This window comes from Olea europaea, unplaced genomic scaffold, assembly GCF_002742605.1.
Source record: "Olea europaea var. sylvestris unplaced genomic scaffold, O_europaea_v1 scaffold2251, whole genome shotgun sequence".
Classification (NCBI taxonomy): Eukaryota; Viridiplantae; Streptophyta; class Magnoliopsida; order Lamiales; family Oleaceae; genus Olea; species Olea europaea.
This window is the reverse complement of record NW_019240559.1, coordinates 1-16,092: the sequence shown is the minus strand read 5'-3', so window position 1 is coordinate 16,092 and position 16,092 is coordinate 1. Positions and strand designations below refer to the sequence as shown.

Sequence of the window (16,092 nt, the reverse complement as noted above, 5' to 3'; positions counted from 1 at the left end):
GACCAAAACTCCTGTGCAAAACTTTTTGGTTGGAAAATGATTTATGATCATATTTTGACTAAATTTGATCCCTTTGACACCTTCGTTCATCCAATTGGCTTCTAGAACTCTCGGATCTTCATTTCAAGTTTCGACACGACTTTTGATTAATTGCATTTTAATCCTCGAACTTTGGATCTCTTACGTTTTGGTCATTTCATCCAATTTCGCTAGCTTTTGCCTATTTCCTTCCTTTAACTTCTTTTAGCTCTTGTTTTCTCCACTTCCATCAATCTACAAAACAACACCAAAATCACTTGTTACCACTTCTAAAATACTCTCCAAGATAGCAAAATCATAAAATTAATAGCACAATATAATGAGTGTAAATCACTCATCAGAGGTCTACTTCTTGCAAGAATGGGCATTGCAATGCCAGTGAGGTCGAGCTTTCTTGCATCTGCAAAACTAATTTATGAAAGAAAAAGTTGAAGGAAAAAAAATTATTCCTGCGATCTAACTACAAAAAATTTATAGGAGAAGCATTATCTATGTAAAGGATAACCAATAGATGGGGGGAAAATTTTCCTTCAATTGAATACATATTTTAAGGGTATTGGATGTGATTCTTCCAAGAGAAGGACAATTTAAAACTGTAATTGATGACAACATGCTGCTTCTTAGATTTAAACCAACAAATCCACAAGCATGAAAATATTGAGTCATGTTGGAAAAATAGACATGCATAAATTATATTCAAATAACATATTTTTTATGTGCATAAAATTGGACAAAATTTTGACTCACCAAAATCGACTATGTAAAGTAGAAATGAGAAATGCATAAATCTGAAGATGGTCGAGGCAAAAGTTCGACTCTTTCACCTTAAGACAATCATGCCCCACACGGATGTTAACAGTTTTTCGGTATTCGTCTCCCAAAATACAATGATCATGCCTTGCAATAGGAGCACTCTAAATTACGTAGACTAACGAACCTATTTATGTTTTGAACCCTCTTTATATGAAACTCGACTCCAAATAAATGAAGATCTTTGAAGTGAATGTGTATTAGTATGATAATGCTATTACGAAGTGAATGAATGAATGAGCACATGGGATCTATATATAGATATTGAAAAGTCTTGTCTCAAAAGACACAACTATTGAAATTAATCTCTATTTTTAAAGAGATACATCTCTTGAAAAATGATAATGTCAAAAGTCATAATCTTTCATATAAAAAGACACCTTTTCAGCCAAACAATTTTTTGAATATTCCATAATATTCTACATAATTTTCCAATAGTTCACATATTTAAATGATTTAAATTTGCCTTAATTTTCATTCACCGAACAACAACTTCTATTTAAATAATTAAGAATTGGTCAAAACCAATTTCATATACAAATTTCCAGCAAGTCATTCTTAGCAGAAGTATTATACTAGATGCAAAGGCTCAGAAATCAGGGTAGCAAGAGTAGAACATACTAGCGACAATACACAAGCCTCATGTTCTTTGGGAATGGCAGGTCCGATGATACTGATGTCAATTAGCGGCAATTATCGAGCTCAAGAACCTACAATACATAGAAAAATCCAGATTTCAACAACCTCAACAAGTATATATTACATAAACTATTTTAAGTTGGGGGTACCTGAAAAACAATATCCCTTGTTTGGACTCCATTTTATGAGTTGAAATGGTGATTTTTTGAAGAATGTGAGATTAAAATAGAAGGAAAAATTTAGAATTTACGTGTACTATCATTTTATTGAATAATGTGTAGTTGAAAAGAAAAAAGAAAAATGTATTAAAATTAAAATGGAGTCCAAACATGGGCTGCGATTTAGAAAATTTTTGCACAGTTGATTGAAAATTTAGAATATAATTAAGCATATATAATCACCTAATAGAAATACGGAGGATGCAATAGTTAACTATATGAAGATCGAGCAAGCTATCATGAAAGATTGGTATCTCCTGGATTCTGTTACCCAAAGTGGCATCATCGACGGTCAAACTCATACGTTGTAATCTGTTACCACTAGGAAAACCCCGCCTACTGACCTTTGCCCAGGGTCAAAACCTTAAGATTCCTGACATTAAAGTCATATAAATCAGCAGCAACATTGCAATGGACAAACAAGCTAAGTTAGTATCAAAAAGTTTTCACTTCTTTAACAAAGTTAAAGACAACTTGTTGTAGGTCAGGAAACATTCCGACATACATGTAAAGTTTAACAAGAAGAGCCCAACATGTGCATCTAGATGAAGTATACTAGAAAATGAATCCCATCGTTCAAGTAAACAAGTTGAATTCACTTGAAGACAACTGAGGCACATATAATCGACGTAGATCATCGTAGCATTAGGGAGTGTTTAAAGTTCTCGAACAAAAATGGTTCCTAAACTCACCATATGACAATAATGGTAAGTTTGGTAAATTTTGACTAAGACGAGGAGCAGTTGTCAAGGGAATAAATAGCAAGCCGTTTTAGCTTAAATTCAAACACAATATGTCAATATCAACGTGCAAACCTTTTCTATGTAAATATAATAGAGAGATAAAAGCCTAAAATCAATTTAGCCCCCCAAGCAATTGTCATTTCCTCTCATTCCAAAAAGAAAAAGGACCTCTTACAATGTTAGGTTTAGGCCTCAAAAGAATACCACGTTTTTTTTTTTTTTTTTTTTTTTTTACTTTTGAAAATCTTTATGTGTTTGGGGAGATTTTTGAAAGAAAAAAAATAATTTTTTTTTAAAAAAAAATGTAGGTTCAAAAATTACGAAAAAGTTATGAGTATCATAAAATATGTGGTCTAAAAATGATTTTTTTTTTTTCTTAAATCTTTGCCAAATCGCGATGCATCCTGAATTTTCTTTTATAAATACACTTGAATTTAGGGCTTGTTTGAGCCACATTATTTTTTAAAAATATACATTCTTCATAGTGATCTGACATCATTTCAACCATACATTCTTCAATAAAATAATATTACGCGTAAATTTAAAATTTTTCATTATTTTTTGACCACACATTTCCTATTGATTTGACATAAATAATACACTTTTTCCCATAATGTGGCTCAAACATGGGCTTAATTTCAAATATTTCATTTAATTAGTCACACACTAGCATGTTATCTTTATTTTCAAATATTCTGCTACAAAATTTGAAGGCAAAATATAACAATCATTCCCAACTTGTTGCTCGAGCATCAAGTTGGTCCTTGACATTTAAAAAACCAAACGGGCAAGTCTCAAAATTTTTCATCTTAGTAGCACATTACGATTATGATAATTGTCTAAATTTTTATTAAACTGTCACCAAAGTTCATAAAATATGCCTAACTTTAAAAATTTGAGCATTGATCTAAATTTGGCAGCAAAATCTAGATTTAGTAACCATATGTAATGATTTTACTGGGGGACGTAAAATAAGTCTGTGGAGATTGAACTTGACATGGAACATGTTAGGACGAAAGGATCAAATACATCATACCATGGTTGGTGTCATTGGGCTGTCTTGACTTTCCTGCGATGGCAGCACACAACACTTTGTTGCTTGAATCAAACTCCCCAAACTTGTATTTTTCTCTCTATCAAACTAAGTACTCAACCCTTGAATTTATAGAGAAACATTCATTTTTGAATTGCAGTTGATAGCCCCAACTATTGGGGCATTTTTTCACATTTTCACCCCTCTTGACTGAAAACTGTCAGCCCACTCAATCACATGCATAACTGATTGTAATTGTGCGTCACATGCCACCCTTATTCTTATTTTGACCACTGAATTCGTGGACTAAAGTCAACAGGACAGCAAGGTCTCAATGCTGTCGATCACTTGCCGGCATCAATGCATCAATCAATGCCAAATTCGATATGCGTCTTGGATTCCATTTCGCGATACTGCCATAAAGCAAATTAGCAGAGTCATGCCTTGATTATTGTGTTATTCCAAAACCAATGCGAATGTCTTGCTTGATTCCCTCCCGAATGTGCTATTGTTCGAACATTCTGCACGCTTTTGACCATGACAAAGCATGGTCAAAATATCACCCGTACCATGCCAATTTTCTCAGCCAAGGTCCTTGTTGTTGGGATATGCAAACTTCACATAGGAAATTTGGATGTATTTTTGTAGATATGAATGACCAATTCTCCCTTCAATAAATGTAATTGAATTATGTTCAAAATAATTAAGTCACAATACATCCTAATATCAATATCAATTATTCTTTAGAATTTTATAATCTCCGCATTTCCTCATCGAGCATTTTCCCAATATTGTATGTTTCAACTCCAACTCACCCAAGCCCACCTCCTCAATTTCACCATCTCCAATTTCCCCCAAAACTCGCGCACTGCAACCAAATCAAATCCTTCAAGGCCAAATTGTTTTCAATTTTGTCGTCATAATACGCACGCAAGCACAAAGAGTCTCTCTATCTCTCCGCCAAATTCCATTTCTAAACCGGAAAGAAGAACAAATAAAATAGGAAAAGAGAAAAAGTACCCCTTTTTTCTTTTTCTCTGTACAATTTCACGATCCTTACAGTTTTCATACGGAAAATCGAATTGCGTTTTGAAGCGATAAGGCCAGAAAATACGGAGGGCTCTTCAACTTTAATTTAATTTTTGTCTTTTTGTTGGAGTTGATTTGATTTCGTCGACATTGCACTAATTTCTGAATCTATTCACTTAGGGTTTTATTATTCTTGAACTTTTGAAATTTTGATTAAGTATTTTTCTGTTGGACTGCTTTTTAGTGTATTTTTTTTTTTTAAACCTTTACTTGAATTTTATTGACATCAATTCTAATAATCAGCGTAAAAGTACTATTTGTATCTCAGTTATATCGGCACATCTCTGTAATAGATTTGACGCCGCTACTGTTCTTTCCTGGGTCCTATATACACAACAACATACCGCCCAATATTTCTATTTCTCTGGAAAGTAAATTACTTTTAATTTCTGTGGACAACATTTTCTGGGCTGTGCGAGGTCTGGATTTTCAGTTTCGGATTGCAAACGGTATTTTGTTATCCACCCTAAATTGTTGGGGATATTAGAAAAGGTTTCAGTGTATGGGAGAACAAGAGGGATGGGCGGACCCAAGCGGGCCATTGCCAAATGGGCTGTTGTCAGGAACAGGCTTGGTGATGCGTTCCCTTGAAACGGACAGATGGTTGAAAGCGGAGGACAGGACGTCAGAGCTCATTGCCTGCATTCAACCCAATCCCCCATCTGAGGAGCGCAGGAATGCGGTTGCAGATTACGTGCAGCGGCTGATCATGAAATGCTTTCCTTGTCAGGTCATTACAAATAAGTTGCTTGTTTTTTACCTATTCTGCAAAAAAAGTTGTACCATAATTAGGTTTATAAGTGGCAATAATGGTATATTGGCATTTGCAGAAATAGGAAATTGAATCATGCAGCCTATAAATTTTGCTTTAATTGGATTAATGTTTGAATATAACATATGAAAAAAGTGACACTATGATTAGAATTGTTTTACGTCAACATTGATATTATTATAAGACTATGATTGTACTTGCGTTGGAAGTTATTTCTTGAAGTTTGATTTTGGCATCGCAGTAGTAGTAGTTTTGACCAGTGTGTTGATGTTTGAAATGAAGTCATGGTTTTAAAAAGTGTATTGAGGATTTACAAATCGACCCTGCTTCATGTGAGGCTATCATAAAAAGCGCACCATAATGTCATTTGTGAGACTTATGCCTTGATTTTACCTAGGTTTACAAGGCGACTACTAGTAAGGCTCAAGCCTGAGCTTCAAGCCAACTAAGGTGTTCACCAGCTTGCCTTGCGTTTTTTAAACATTTAATTATTGGCATTAGCTTTTTATTACTCATTATAGCCTAAAATATTATTTTACGAGTTCTTGTATTTTTTTTTTCCTACCTAAATAGGAAAAAAAAAAAAAAATTGGGAAGGAAAATACACCATTGCAGTTGGAGGACGAGGATAGAAACTTATGATGAGGATAATGATTATGATTAATGATTCCCTTATTAGTAGTGTGATATAAGAAATGTTGAGTTATCTCCACTTACAGTAGTTGGTTATAATTTTGTTACATGATTACTTATTTGTGAACTTATTATATTCTATTTTCTTTATCTATTTTATGTTTGTTTTTAATTTTTTAATTAGTTTTACCATGGATTGTTTTAAAAGGTTTATGGAATATTAAGAGCATATTTTTGTATTTTTGTTCTTTGAATTCTTTTTATTGTTCTATCTTGAGGCTTACGCCTCGCATTGCCTCATGGAGATAAAATGCCTCAATACCCTATTAAACCTTTTTAAACATTGAATGCTGTTTTTTGATTCATACAGTCCAAATTTTGAATGGCCCAACAGAAGTTCTTGTACAATTGCTGGGTAAATCTGGTAGATTTAGAATATTTGTTTTTAGTGGTTTAGTGGTAAGAGAAAGTGATGTTACAAATTTAGAGGAAACATCTTTAGAAAGAACAAAATAGGAAGAAAATAAAATCCAACTTTTTATTAAAATTTTCTTTCTAGCAACCTTTCTCTCCTCTAGTAAAATTTTATTATCCAAAACATCCCATTGTTTGAAGATGAAGAATTTCTCCTTATTTACATTTGAAATTTGTGCCTAAAATATTTGTTCATGTATGTGAGCGACTTTGTAAGGGAGTGAATGTGCGAAAGTGATTTATGGTGTTATACTTAGAATTTTTTGTATGTATATCAAGACACGAGAAGAAGAGAGAGAATAAGAAGAGAACATTCAAGCTGGTCGAGCTGAAGGCCAAGTTGTCCTACCCCTCTGATGGAAGGTTATCTTTAATGGGGGTAACACTCACAATTTGATAGTTTTTAAGTTGGATCACAGATGAAGAATAATATGACGGAAAACTAAGAAGGTTTCTTCCTGGCCAAAATCAACCTTTGTAGAAGATGTTGAAGATATGTTGAAGTTCTTGTTAGTAGACGCAGTGGTTGCATCAATTACTTTGATGAATGGCTAATATTTTGAAACTCGCATTGTGAGTCGGTAGAATAGCTGTTGTTGAGATTGGGAAAGTATGCTACCATCATTGTCAAACATGGAGAAGTTGGTAGTATTAAGTACTGCGAAACTCTGTTATAATTGATCTGTGTCTCATGGTACAATTAGTTGGAATTGTTCTTTATTTTAAATGAATATTTCATATGTTCAATGATTCCTATTTTGTTTCCTTGTTGCTCATATTATCTTACCCTTTATATTTTTTTCCCAGGTTTGTACCTTTGGGTCTGTACCCTTGAAGACTTATTTACCTGATGGAGACATTGATTTGACTGCTTTCAGTAATGATCACAATTTAAAAGATACATGGGCCAGTCAAGTTCGTGATATGCTGGAGAACGAGGAGAAGAATGAGAATGCTGAATTTCATGTGAAGGAAGTTCAGTATATTCAAGCAGAAGTATGACGTCCATATCCTAAATTTTTGTACTTCTGATGTGTTGATTTTGGTTGTGTTGAGAATCCATCTTCAAGATCTTTAGCATATATCTAGGTTCTTTACTTCACAATTATCATTAACTGTGTGAATTAGTTGTTTTGCTGCATTTTATGTGTATACTTTTGTCAAAGCCTTTGGTTTTACGCAAGTCCCACCTGAAATGATTTTTTGATGGTTGCTATCACCATAAGTAGTCACTATGTGTACAAGAAAACTGACTGGATACAGGAATTTCTGTACATCAAATCTTGCTGTTTTCTAAGATGAGTATAGTTGTGTTCACAGGAGCACTGCAATAAGGTTATGCACCAGTCACTAGTGAAGAATTATTCTAAATTGTTGTGTGCAGCCTCTCATGGAGAAGCACCTCATCCTGCATAAGTATGTACTTTGCTGGAGAATTATGTTGCATCAATATACGCCATACACGATGAAACCTATATATGTTATTCATTTTCAACTATCAATGTGAACTTTTGTCCTTGGTGTATGGCGTCCCATATCTCTCTTATATTAATGTAGTGCCAGTAAGGGTGATGAATGGGAGAATTCTGCTTTGTAAAAGATTGCATGTTGTATTATCCTACCAGGTCCAAGACAAAAAAATGTGTTTCCTATTACATCAGACATCCTTTCTGTTTCTACACTGTTAGAAAAGTTCCTGGGGTTTAGAGTTTTAATTCTTCACTGTGATGGTTTGGATCCCTTTTATATTTCAGAAGTTGCCGTATTCTTACCCCCCCCATGAGTTGCCAATCTCCCATCAACAAGTTTCTTAGATTTCTCGACTATGCATTCGCTGAAAGAAAATTTAGTTTTGCTTTCTTTTCTTCTACTGCTACATAATTTCTATTTGGCTTCTTAGGAAAATTTAGTTTTGCTTTCTTTTCTTCTACTGCTACATGATTTTTATTTGACTTCTTACCTTTTCACTATTGCAGGTGAAGATAATTAAATGTCTAGTGGAAAATATTGTGGTAGACATATCCTTTAATCAGGTTGGTGGTTTATGTACGCTGTGCTTCCTTGGAGAGGTTAGTATTTATTTCGAAATTTGTAACCTTTGAATCTGGGCTCTCATCATATTCTTGAAATTTGATGAACAAATGAGAATAACTTTATGACATATTCTTCTGTAGGTTGATAATCTGATTAATCAAAATCATCTGTTCAAGCGTAGCATTATATTGATTAAGGCATGGTGTTATTATGAAAGCCGTATATTGGGGGCTCATCATGGACTTATTTCTACTTATGCTCTGGAGACCTTAGTTCTTTACATCTTTCACGTTTACAACAATTCCTTTCATGGACCACTTGAGGTAGTTTTAGACTTTTAGTTACTATTTATGTCACAAAATTTTGAATGTTAGATTGTCCCTCTGAAGTATTTTATTTACACTCACAGGTCCTTTACCGTTTTCTGGAGTTCTTCAGCAACTTTGACTGGGACAATTTTTGTGTAAGCTTATGGGGACCTGTGCCCATTAGTTCCCTACCTGATGTAACTGGTAATAAATTTTTGGGAACTTTTTATTTAATATGTTGCAACTATTTATCGGACATGGTGGCTGATTTGTGAGGTTTAATTTGAAATATTTTATAGCGGAACCTCCTCGGAAGGACAGTGGAGAATTGCTCCTTAGCAAATTGTTTCTTGATGGTTGTAGCTCTGTGTATGCTGTCTTCCCTGGTGGCCATGAAAATAATGGACAGCCATTTGTCTCCAAACATTTTAATGTGATTGATCCTTTACGCGTGAACAACAACCTTGGACGTAGTGTTAGTAAAGGTACATGAAGCCTAAACTTTCCTATTGTTCTCTCTTTGTCTAAGCTCTGAAAATTTAAAGATAATATTTTAACTTTCTGTATTTTTGAGCTCTTTACTTAGACTTGTTTATATTTGTTGTGACGAATACCTAACCTCTACCACTGAAAGAGAACTGTGTTATGTGGCCAATAAATAGGTTTCCACTTGTCAGCTTTGCCGTAAATGTGTATGCATTCCTTAAATTTTCAATCAATGGTTGTTGAATGCCAGCTTTCTCAGTTTCCCCTTGTCTTAATTTAAATAATGTTCTGAGGACTTTACAGAGGGATGCCTTAGTCTAGTACTCATATAGTCCGTATGCATGCTTATCATCAAATTTACGTAGCCTGAAAAGAAAGAGGGGAGAAGAAACATACTAATAACAGAATATAGCATGCCTGCCTACTACCAGTTAGGGCTAAAATGTATTATATTGTATTTGGTTCTGAGGGAAAAGACAGAAAGAGAAGGGAAAGTAGAAATAGAACGCTAGGTAAGAAAGACAGAGGAAGTCAGTTTCTTTTCTTTTGTTTGGTTTTAAGAAGAAAAGCGAAGAAAATAAAGATGGGTAAATTTTGATGTCCGAAGAGGATTTTGTGAGGAAATCATTTACTCATTGGTTGACACGTTTATATGCTGGGTTAAATCAAATTTTCGAAATCAGAGGCTGTAGCCAGATTTTTTGGTTGATTCCGATGGCAATTAAGGCTAATCTTACTCTGGAATTGGTAGAATTGTGACTGTTATCACTTTTAGTTATGCCGAAGGGAAAGTAATCTTGAACCATGTGGAAATGAAAGATTTGAATAATGTGAAGTTTCAAAAATTCTTTGAGAAATTATGTAATCTTCTTTCGATGTCAAGTTCAGTGGACGATCAGAAATTGATTTTAGATCACATTTCAACTGGATGACGTGATGAACTAGTATTTTTGTGTTTCATCTTGGTATTAAGAGTATGAATGAGAACAAGGTACCTGGGAAGGGTGAGGGGAAAATGGGCATGAGGGAAAATCTGTTTGTAACTTGAGGTGCTCACAAGTATGCATAAAGAATCTGTTTGCCCTGTAGAAAGGGGTATGCACAAGGTCTTTGGACAGCTGGAGGAGCACCATATTATCTTGAACACTTCCATTCCCCAATGGGGAAAAAAAAGGAAAAATAATAAAGAAAAAAACTCCTGCATCCAAAGTCAATATGCTGTTTCCCCGTACACAATTTGAGCTGATTTGGACAATGGACTATGTAAGTGGTCATGACAAGTCTCAGAGTTGCAGTCTAATACTGTTGATTTTGTATGTTCAGTATAAGTGTTAATTTGTCAAACTTGGTTCTATCTGAATTCTTTTATCAAACAAATATAGTCCTTTTTCTTTTTATTTTGCAACAGCCAGCATTATTCCTTTTGCAAAATCTAGGTTATGTACTTGCAGTTCTTTTATTTTTATCTCCTGTCTAAATTCACTGGTTGTTTAATGCTATATTTCTTGTGGGTAGAATTCATTTTCCGTTACTTCTTATAGTTTACTTGCAGCTGATAATTTTGTTCACAGGTAATTTCTTTAGAATACGGAGCGCATTTGCTTTTGGTGCTAAAAGACTGGCTAGATTACTTGACTGCACCAAAGAAAATGTAATTTATGAAGTTAATCAGTTCTTCACAAATACATGGGAAAGGCATGGCAACGGAAATCGGCCTGATGCACCAGGCGTCGATTTGTGGCACTTGAGATTATCGACTCCAGAGAGCGTTCATGAATTTGATAATTCAAAGAATGATGCGATTGGCAAAAAAGTGAATGGCAGGTCCTCTGGTAATTATTCACCTGTAAGCATGTCTAGAAAAAGTGGGTTTTCCGCAGCTTCTCAAACTCACAGCTTAAAAAATCACATCATGTTGAATAGCTTGAGGGGTTCTGGACCAAGTAGAAGAGATTCTACTTCCAATCAGGTTGTGAATAATGAGAAAGGTCGAAGAGATCTGAAACCTGATCTTTTGTTGAATGACTTGCAGGGAAAGTTTCTTTTTGCCAGAACACGCTCAAGCCCAGAGCTTACTGACACATATAGTGATGTTTCATCTCAAGTACGGGGTAATAGATCCACTGAAAGTGCGAAAGCACATGCTACTTCTGTAAGGCCTGATAGTAGTAACAGGAAGAAGAACCATGGATCTGAAGGTTTAGCATGCAATAACAGTCAATCCTCAGTTCACAGTACTCAATCCGCTAGTCACATGCTATCCCATCAAAGTCTAGATACAGCTGCTGACTCTAATAACAGTTCACATAGCTATCAAAGAGATTCTGGGTTGGATGCATCAAATGAAGATCTTTCCTCAACCTCTGGAACCTGGGGGATGCACCAGGAAGAACAAGATCTTGTCAACATGATGGCATCCGCTTCACTTCATGGCTTTAACGGTCAGCTTCACTTGCCATTCAACCTATCATATGGTCAAATGCCTTTCCCGATCTCGCCATCCTTGTTAGCTTCAAGGGGATATGGTCAACAGAATCTACCAGGATTGCTTCCTGCAAATATTCCTGTATTTGATCCTTCTTTTCCAAATTTGCAATTTCCTCATGGTCTGGTTCCATTCGCTCATTATTTCCCAAGCATTGATCGGGGGTCACATTCTGAAGATGCACTGGAGCAAAGTAATGAAAACTTTGATGCTGTGGGAATGAACCCCATGGAAGCAGATAATGAATTCTCTCAGGAGCAGGATGTTGGCTCCACTAGTGGCTACGACCCTGATAATGGAAGTTTTGAAATGATTCAGTCCGATGATAAACCACAGGCAACATCTTCCAGTTTGAAATATATCCCTCCATTTCGAATTAGTAAACATACCAAAGAAAAACATGGATCAATGAGGGAGGATAGTGATAATTTCCCATTTCGCAATGTCAGAGGTAGCAAGGCTTACAGGGAAGAAAGACCTGCAGCTTCAAGGTTCCCTTCTGCTACTCACAGTAGTTCTTTGAGAAGTAGAGCTTCTTCAGAGGGTTCCTGGGATGGACCATCAGTAAAGAGCCCAAAGTCAACAAATGATAGACGGGGAAAGAAAATCGTTTCTGCTGATCCGGCCATTGGCCATGGAAAAGGCAAAATTATTTCTGAGCGTATAACAAATCAGGCTGAAGATGATGATCAGGAATGGATTGCACTATCGAATGTGGGGACTGAAATGGCAGAACAAAATTCGGTTTCTCAATCTGTTGCAACTTTGCATGTTCCAAGGCATCCTGTACCTGGCTTTGAAGTTGCTCAGACAAGTGGATCAAACTCGATGATCCCCGTTTCCCCAATGCTGATAGCTCCAGGTTCTAGACAGAGGATGATGGATAACAATGGGCTTGTTGCATTTTATGCTACTGGGCCTCCAATCCCATTTGTAATGCTTCCAGTATACAATATTCCTCCTGAGACAGGAATATCTGATCAATCAACTGACCATTTTGGAGGCGATGAAAGCTTGGATAACAGTGACTCTGGTCAGAATTATAGTCCTTCTGAGGGCTTTGACCAGTCTGAGGATTTAAATTCTTCTAGTGCCTTGAGGGGGACAACTACCATCGAGACATCTAATGAGCAAAAATCTGATATTCTCAACAGTGACTTTGCCAGCCATTGGCAAAATTTGCAATTTGGAAGGTTTTGCCAAAATCCACGTTCCCACGGACCTATAATATATCCTTCACCTGTAATTGTCCCACCAGTTTATCTGCAGGATCATTTCCCATATGATAATCCTGGAAGACCACTTTCAGCTAGCACGAATCATTTCACTCAGCTTGCGAGTCATGGTCAACGGCTAGTTCCAGTTTCTCCTCTTCAGTCTGTTTCCAGCAGATCTCCATATGTTTATCCAAGATACATCGATGATATGCCAAGATATCGTAGCGGGACTGGGACTTACCTGCCGAATCCTGTAAGATAATTTATCATACTTGTTCAGTTACATGTTGGCTATAACATTTTTTAGAACTTTATTTTATTTTATTTTATTTTATTTGGGGGGGTTTATCTTAAAGAGTATGTTTGGTGGTGCTTATAGCAGTGGATCCTATGAAATATGTAGATAATAGGTAGATAGTAGTTATAAGTCCCTACAAAATGTATGGATAAAAAGTATGTTGACGAGCTTAAATTGTAATTTAAGCTTAGCCAAACCTGCACTTAGTATTCCACTCACCAACACACAAATGGTTGTTACTTCCATTTCTTTCTACAAGAGAAAGGACAACATATAGAAGTGTATGCTAAGCAAATAAAACTATATTGAGCTTCATAAAAATCCATCCTAATCCGTTGTAGTAGGATGGACTGAAAGCTCCAGAAGTACAAAAGTAGGGAACTACTTTTGACCTTCAAGCAAGAAGTCTCTCCTGTTATCCTCTCTCAACACAACCTTCATAATGGCATGCATATAAGCATCCTTTCAAGCTTGATACATAGGTGAGAGGCAATCTCCATATCTTTTCTATATGGCCTTAACGAGCATAGATGACCAATGATTAGGAAATGAATGTTCACAAATTAGTTTGTAACCAATGATTTTATAATTTTTACTGTGATGCCAGGGTTTGGATTAACTTTTGTGCATGGGGATGGAACTGGCCTCTGAAATTTAGAAAATATATTTTCAACTTTGTGTTTTAGTTTGCTTTGGCTGTATATTTAGTTTGAGCCCATTTTTTTTTTGTTAAAAATGTATTTTGGAACAGTTATTTTTTGGAAAATGTGTGGTTGAAAAATAAAGAAAATTTTTCAATTTATGTGTAATTTTACTTTATTGAAGAATGTGTCGTTGAAAAGTAGAAAGAGAAAAATGTATTTCGATAAAAATGGGGCTCAAACAAGGGCTTAGCTTCTTTTGTCTTGCGCTTCTTGTCTGGTTCTCTAATATTCTTTTAGTAACTGGTTTACATTTTGCTTTTGAGGCATTTCCCACTTCGGTAGTTACTTTTGATTGTTTTAAATTTCATTGCTTCAGAAGGTTTCTGCAAGAGAGCGCCACTCTTCTGGCACTAGAAGGGGGAATTACAACTATGATAGGAACGACAACCATGGTGACAGAGAGGCTAACTGGAATGCTAATTCAAAATCACGAGCTGCAGCACGGAGCCACAATCGCAGCCAAACTGATAAATCAAACTCAAGGATGGACAGGGTGGCTTCGATTGAGAATCAAGCTGACGGATCATGGTCTGTCCCTTCTTACCAATCCCAGAATGGTCCATTGCACTTGAATTCTAGCCAAAATGGTCCTAATATGGCACACGGCATTCATTCTTTTCCGGTGATGAACCCCAGTGGAGTGTCTTCTAATGGACCTTCCGTCCCACAGGTCATGATGCTTTATCCTTTTGACCGCAACGCTACTTATGGTTCTTATGGTGAACAGCTCAAGTTTGGGTCTCTGGGTCGTGTAGGTTTTTCAGGTACAAGTGAACAATTACAGCCTAGAGAGGAAAGTCAAGGAAGGACATTTGAGGAACATAGATTTCATGGGGGCTCTGGGCAACGTTCTTCACCAGATCGACCATCCTCTTCTCATCATCAGAGGTAAGAATCGTTCTTTGAAATGTGAAATTTATATTATCATTCAAGAAAATGGACCAACTCAGTTTGGTCGAGTCAGTGGGTAACAGACCGTGTTAAGTCAGATGTTCAGTCTGTAGCTATCCTGGCTTTGCAAATTTGTTGCTTTAGCTAATCCTAAGAACAGGAACGAACTGATAATTACAAAACACACTCTTCAGATAAATAACGCATACAGGTGTAATGGTTCACAGTACATTTATTTAGGTGAATCGATTATAGGTGACTGGAGCTGGTCAGGGACCACATTTGTATCACAGCTTGAACGCCGATCAGAGTGGGATTTTTTTGTTTTTTGGTTTTCTTTGTTTTAGTCAAATGACACGATGGTGGTGTTTTTATTCAAGTGGGGTTTTTTTTTTTTTTTTTTTTTTTTTTGGTTTTCTTTGTTTTAGTCAAATGACACGATGGTGGTGTTTTTATTTACACCAAATAAAATTGACCTACCATGGACTCGAAGTTAAAAAGTAAACCTTAGCGAGGAGGATCCACCTTCCACGGGTGGCAAAACATGACAGAACACGAAAGGTTGGAGACTGAAGGACCCAAGGGAATCTGACTGAAGGGCTTGAAGCCCAATACATGAGTCCTTAGGACAATGCACTAGATGTACTTAGTACAAGAATTGTAAGTATTCCTGATATAAGGTCCCATATGATTTAAATGTCCTTCCACTTTTCTGAGTGATATTTCTTCTCTCACTTTTTTTCCCTCAGCTGGCCCTTTATTTTTTATTTTTGAAAATAAAGTTGGTCATTAATTATTATACTCTTGCTGATCTAATATTGCTATAGTCGCTTTAAGCTGATTGGCTAGGTACATATTGCTCAGGAATTACAGTACCTGTATACAATTTACTACTACTACTAGCTAGCTTTTTTCATAACATGCTTGTTTTGTGTAGTCCGTATTTATTTCTCGCTGCAGATCATTTTATTGTTTCAGAGCAAATTTTCACCAAAATATTTTTTGTCGGCGTATCCTCTTAGCAGGAGAGTCTGATAAATTACCAAGATCAGTGACCTAAAGGATCCATCAGCCAAGTTTGTTTGGTGAACCAGGAAGAAAATGACGGTAGAAGGAAAGACCATAATCATCATCCTTTTAACTGCTGTTTGTTATATGTCTACTTTTTAACATAGTACATTGTATGTACAATTTCTAACCACAGTAGGAAGAATCATTT

At 35.9% G+C, this 16,092-nt stretch overlaps 1 protein-coding gene across 4 annotated transcripts; it reads left to right on the top strand.

Moving 5' to 3' along the window:
* Positions 1–4,234: 4,234 nt before the first annotated feature.
* On the top strand, positions 4,235–16,086 carry LOC111381086. 4 transcript variants are annotated; one of them, XM_023004805.1, is made up of 9 exons: positions 4,235–5,301; positions 7,258–7,446; positions 8,427–8,519; positions 8,625–8,807; positions 8,894–8,996; positions 9,092–9,277; positions 10,850–13,233; positions 14,302–14,870; positions 15,896–16,086. In XM_023004805.1, the coding sequence occupies exons 1-9, from the start codon at positions 5,074–5,076 to the stop codon at positions 15,906–15,908; spliced, it is 3,948 nt and encodes a 1,315-aa protein (XP_022860573.1). In that variant the 5' UTR covers positions 4,235–5,073; the 3' UTR covers positions 15,909–16,086. The 4 variants fall into 4 exon arrangements, with proteins under 4 accessions (XP_022860573.1, XP_022860572.1, XP_022860570.1 ...); XM_023004804.1 differs by having other exon boundaries at positions 4,239–5,301; positions 14,299–14,870; positions 15,899–16,086; XM_023004802.1 differs by having other exon boundaries at positions 4,239–5,301; positions 14,299–14,870.
* Positions 16,087–16,092: the final 6 nt, after the last annotated feature.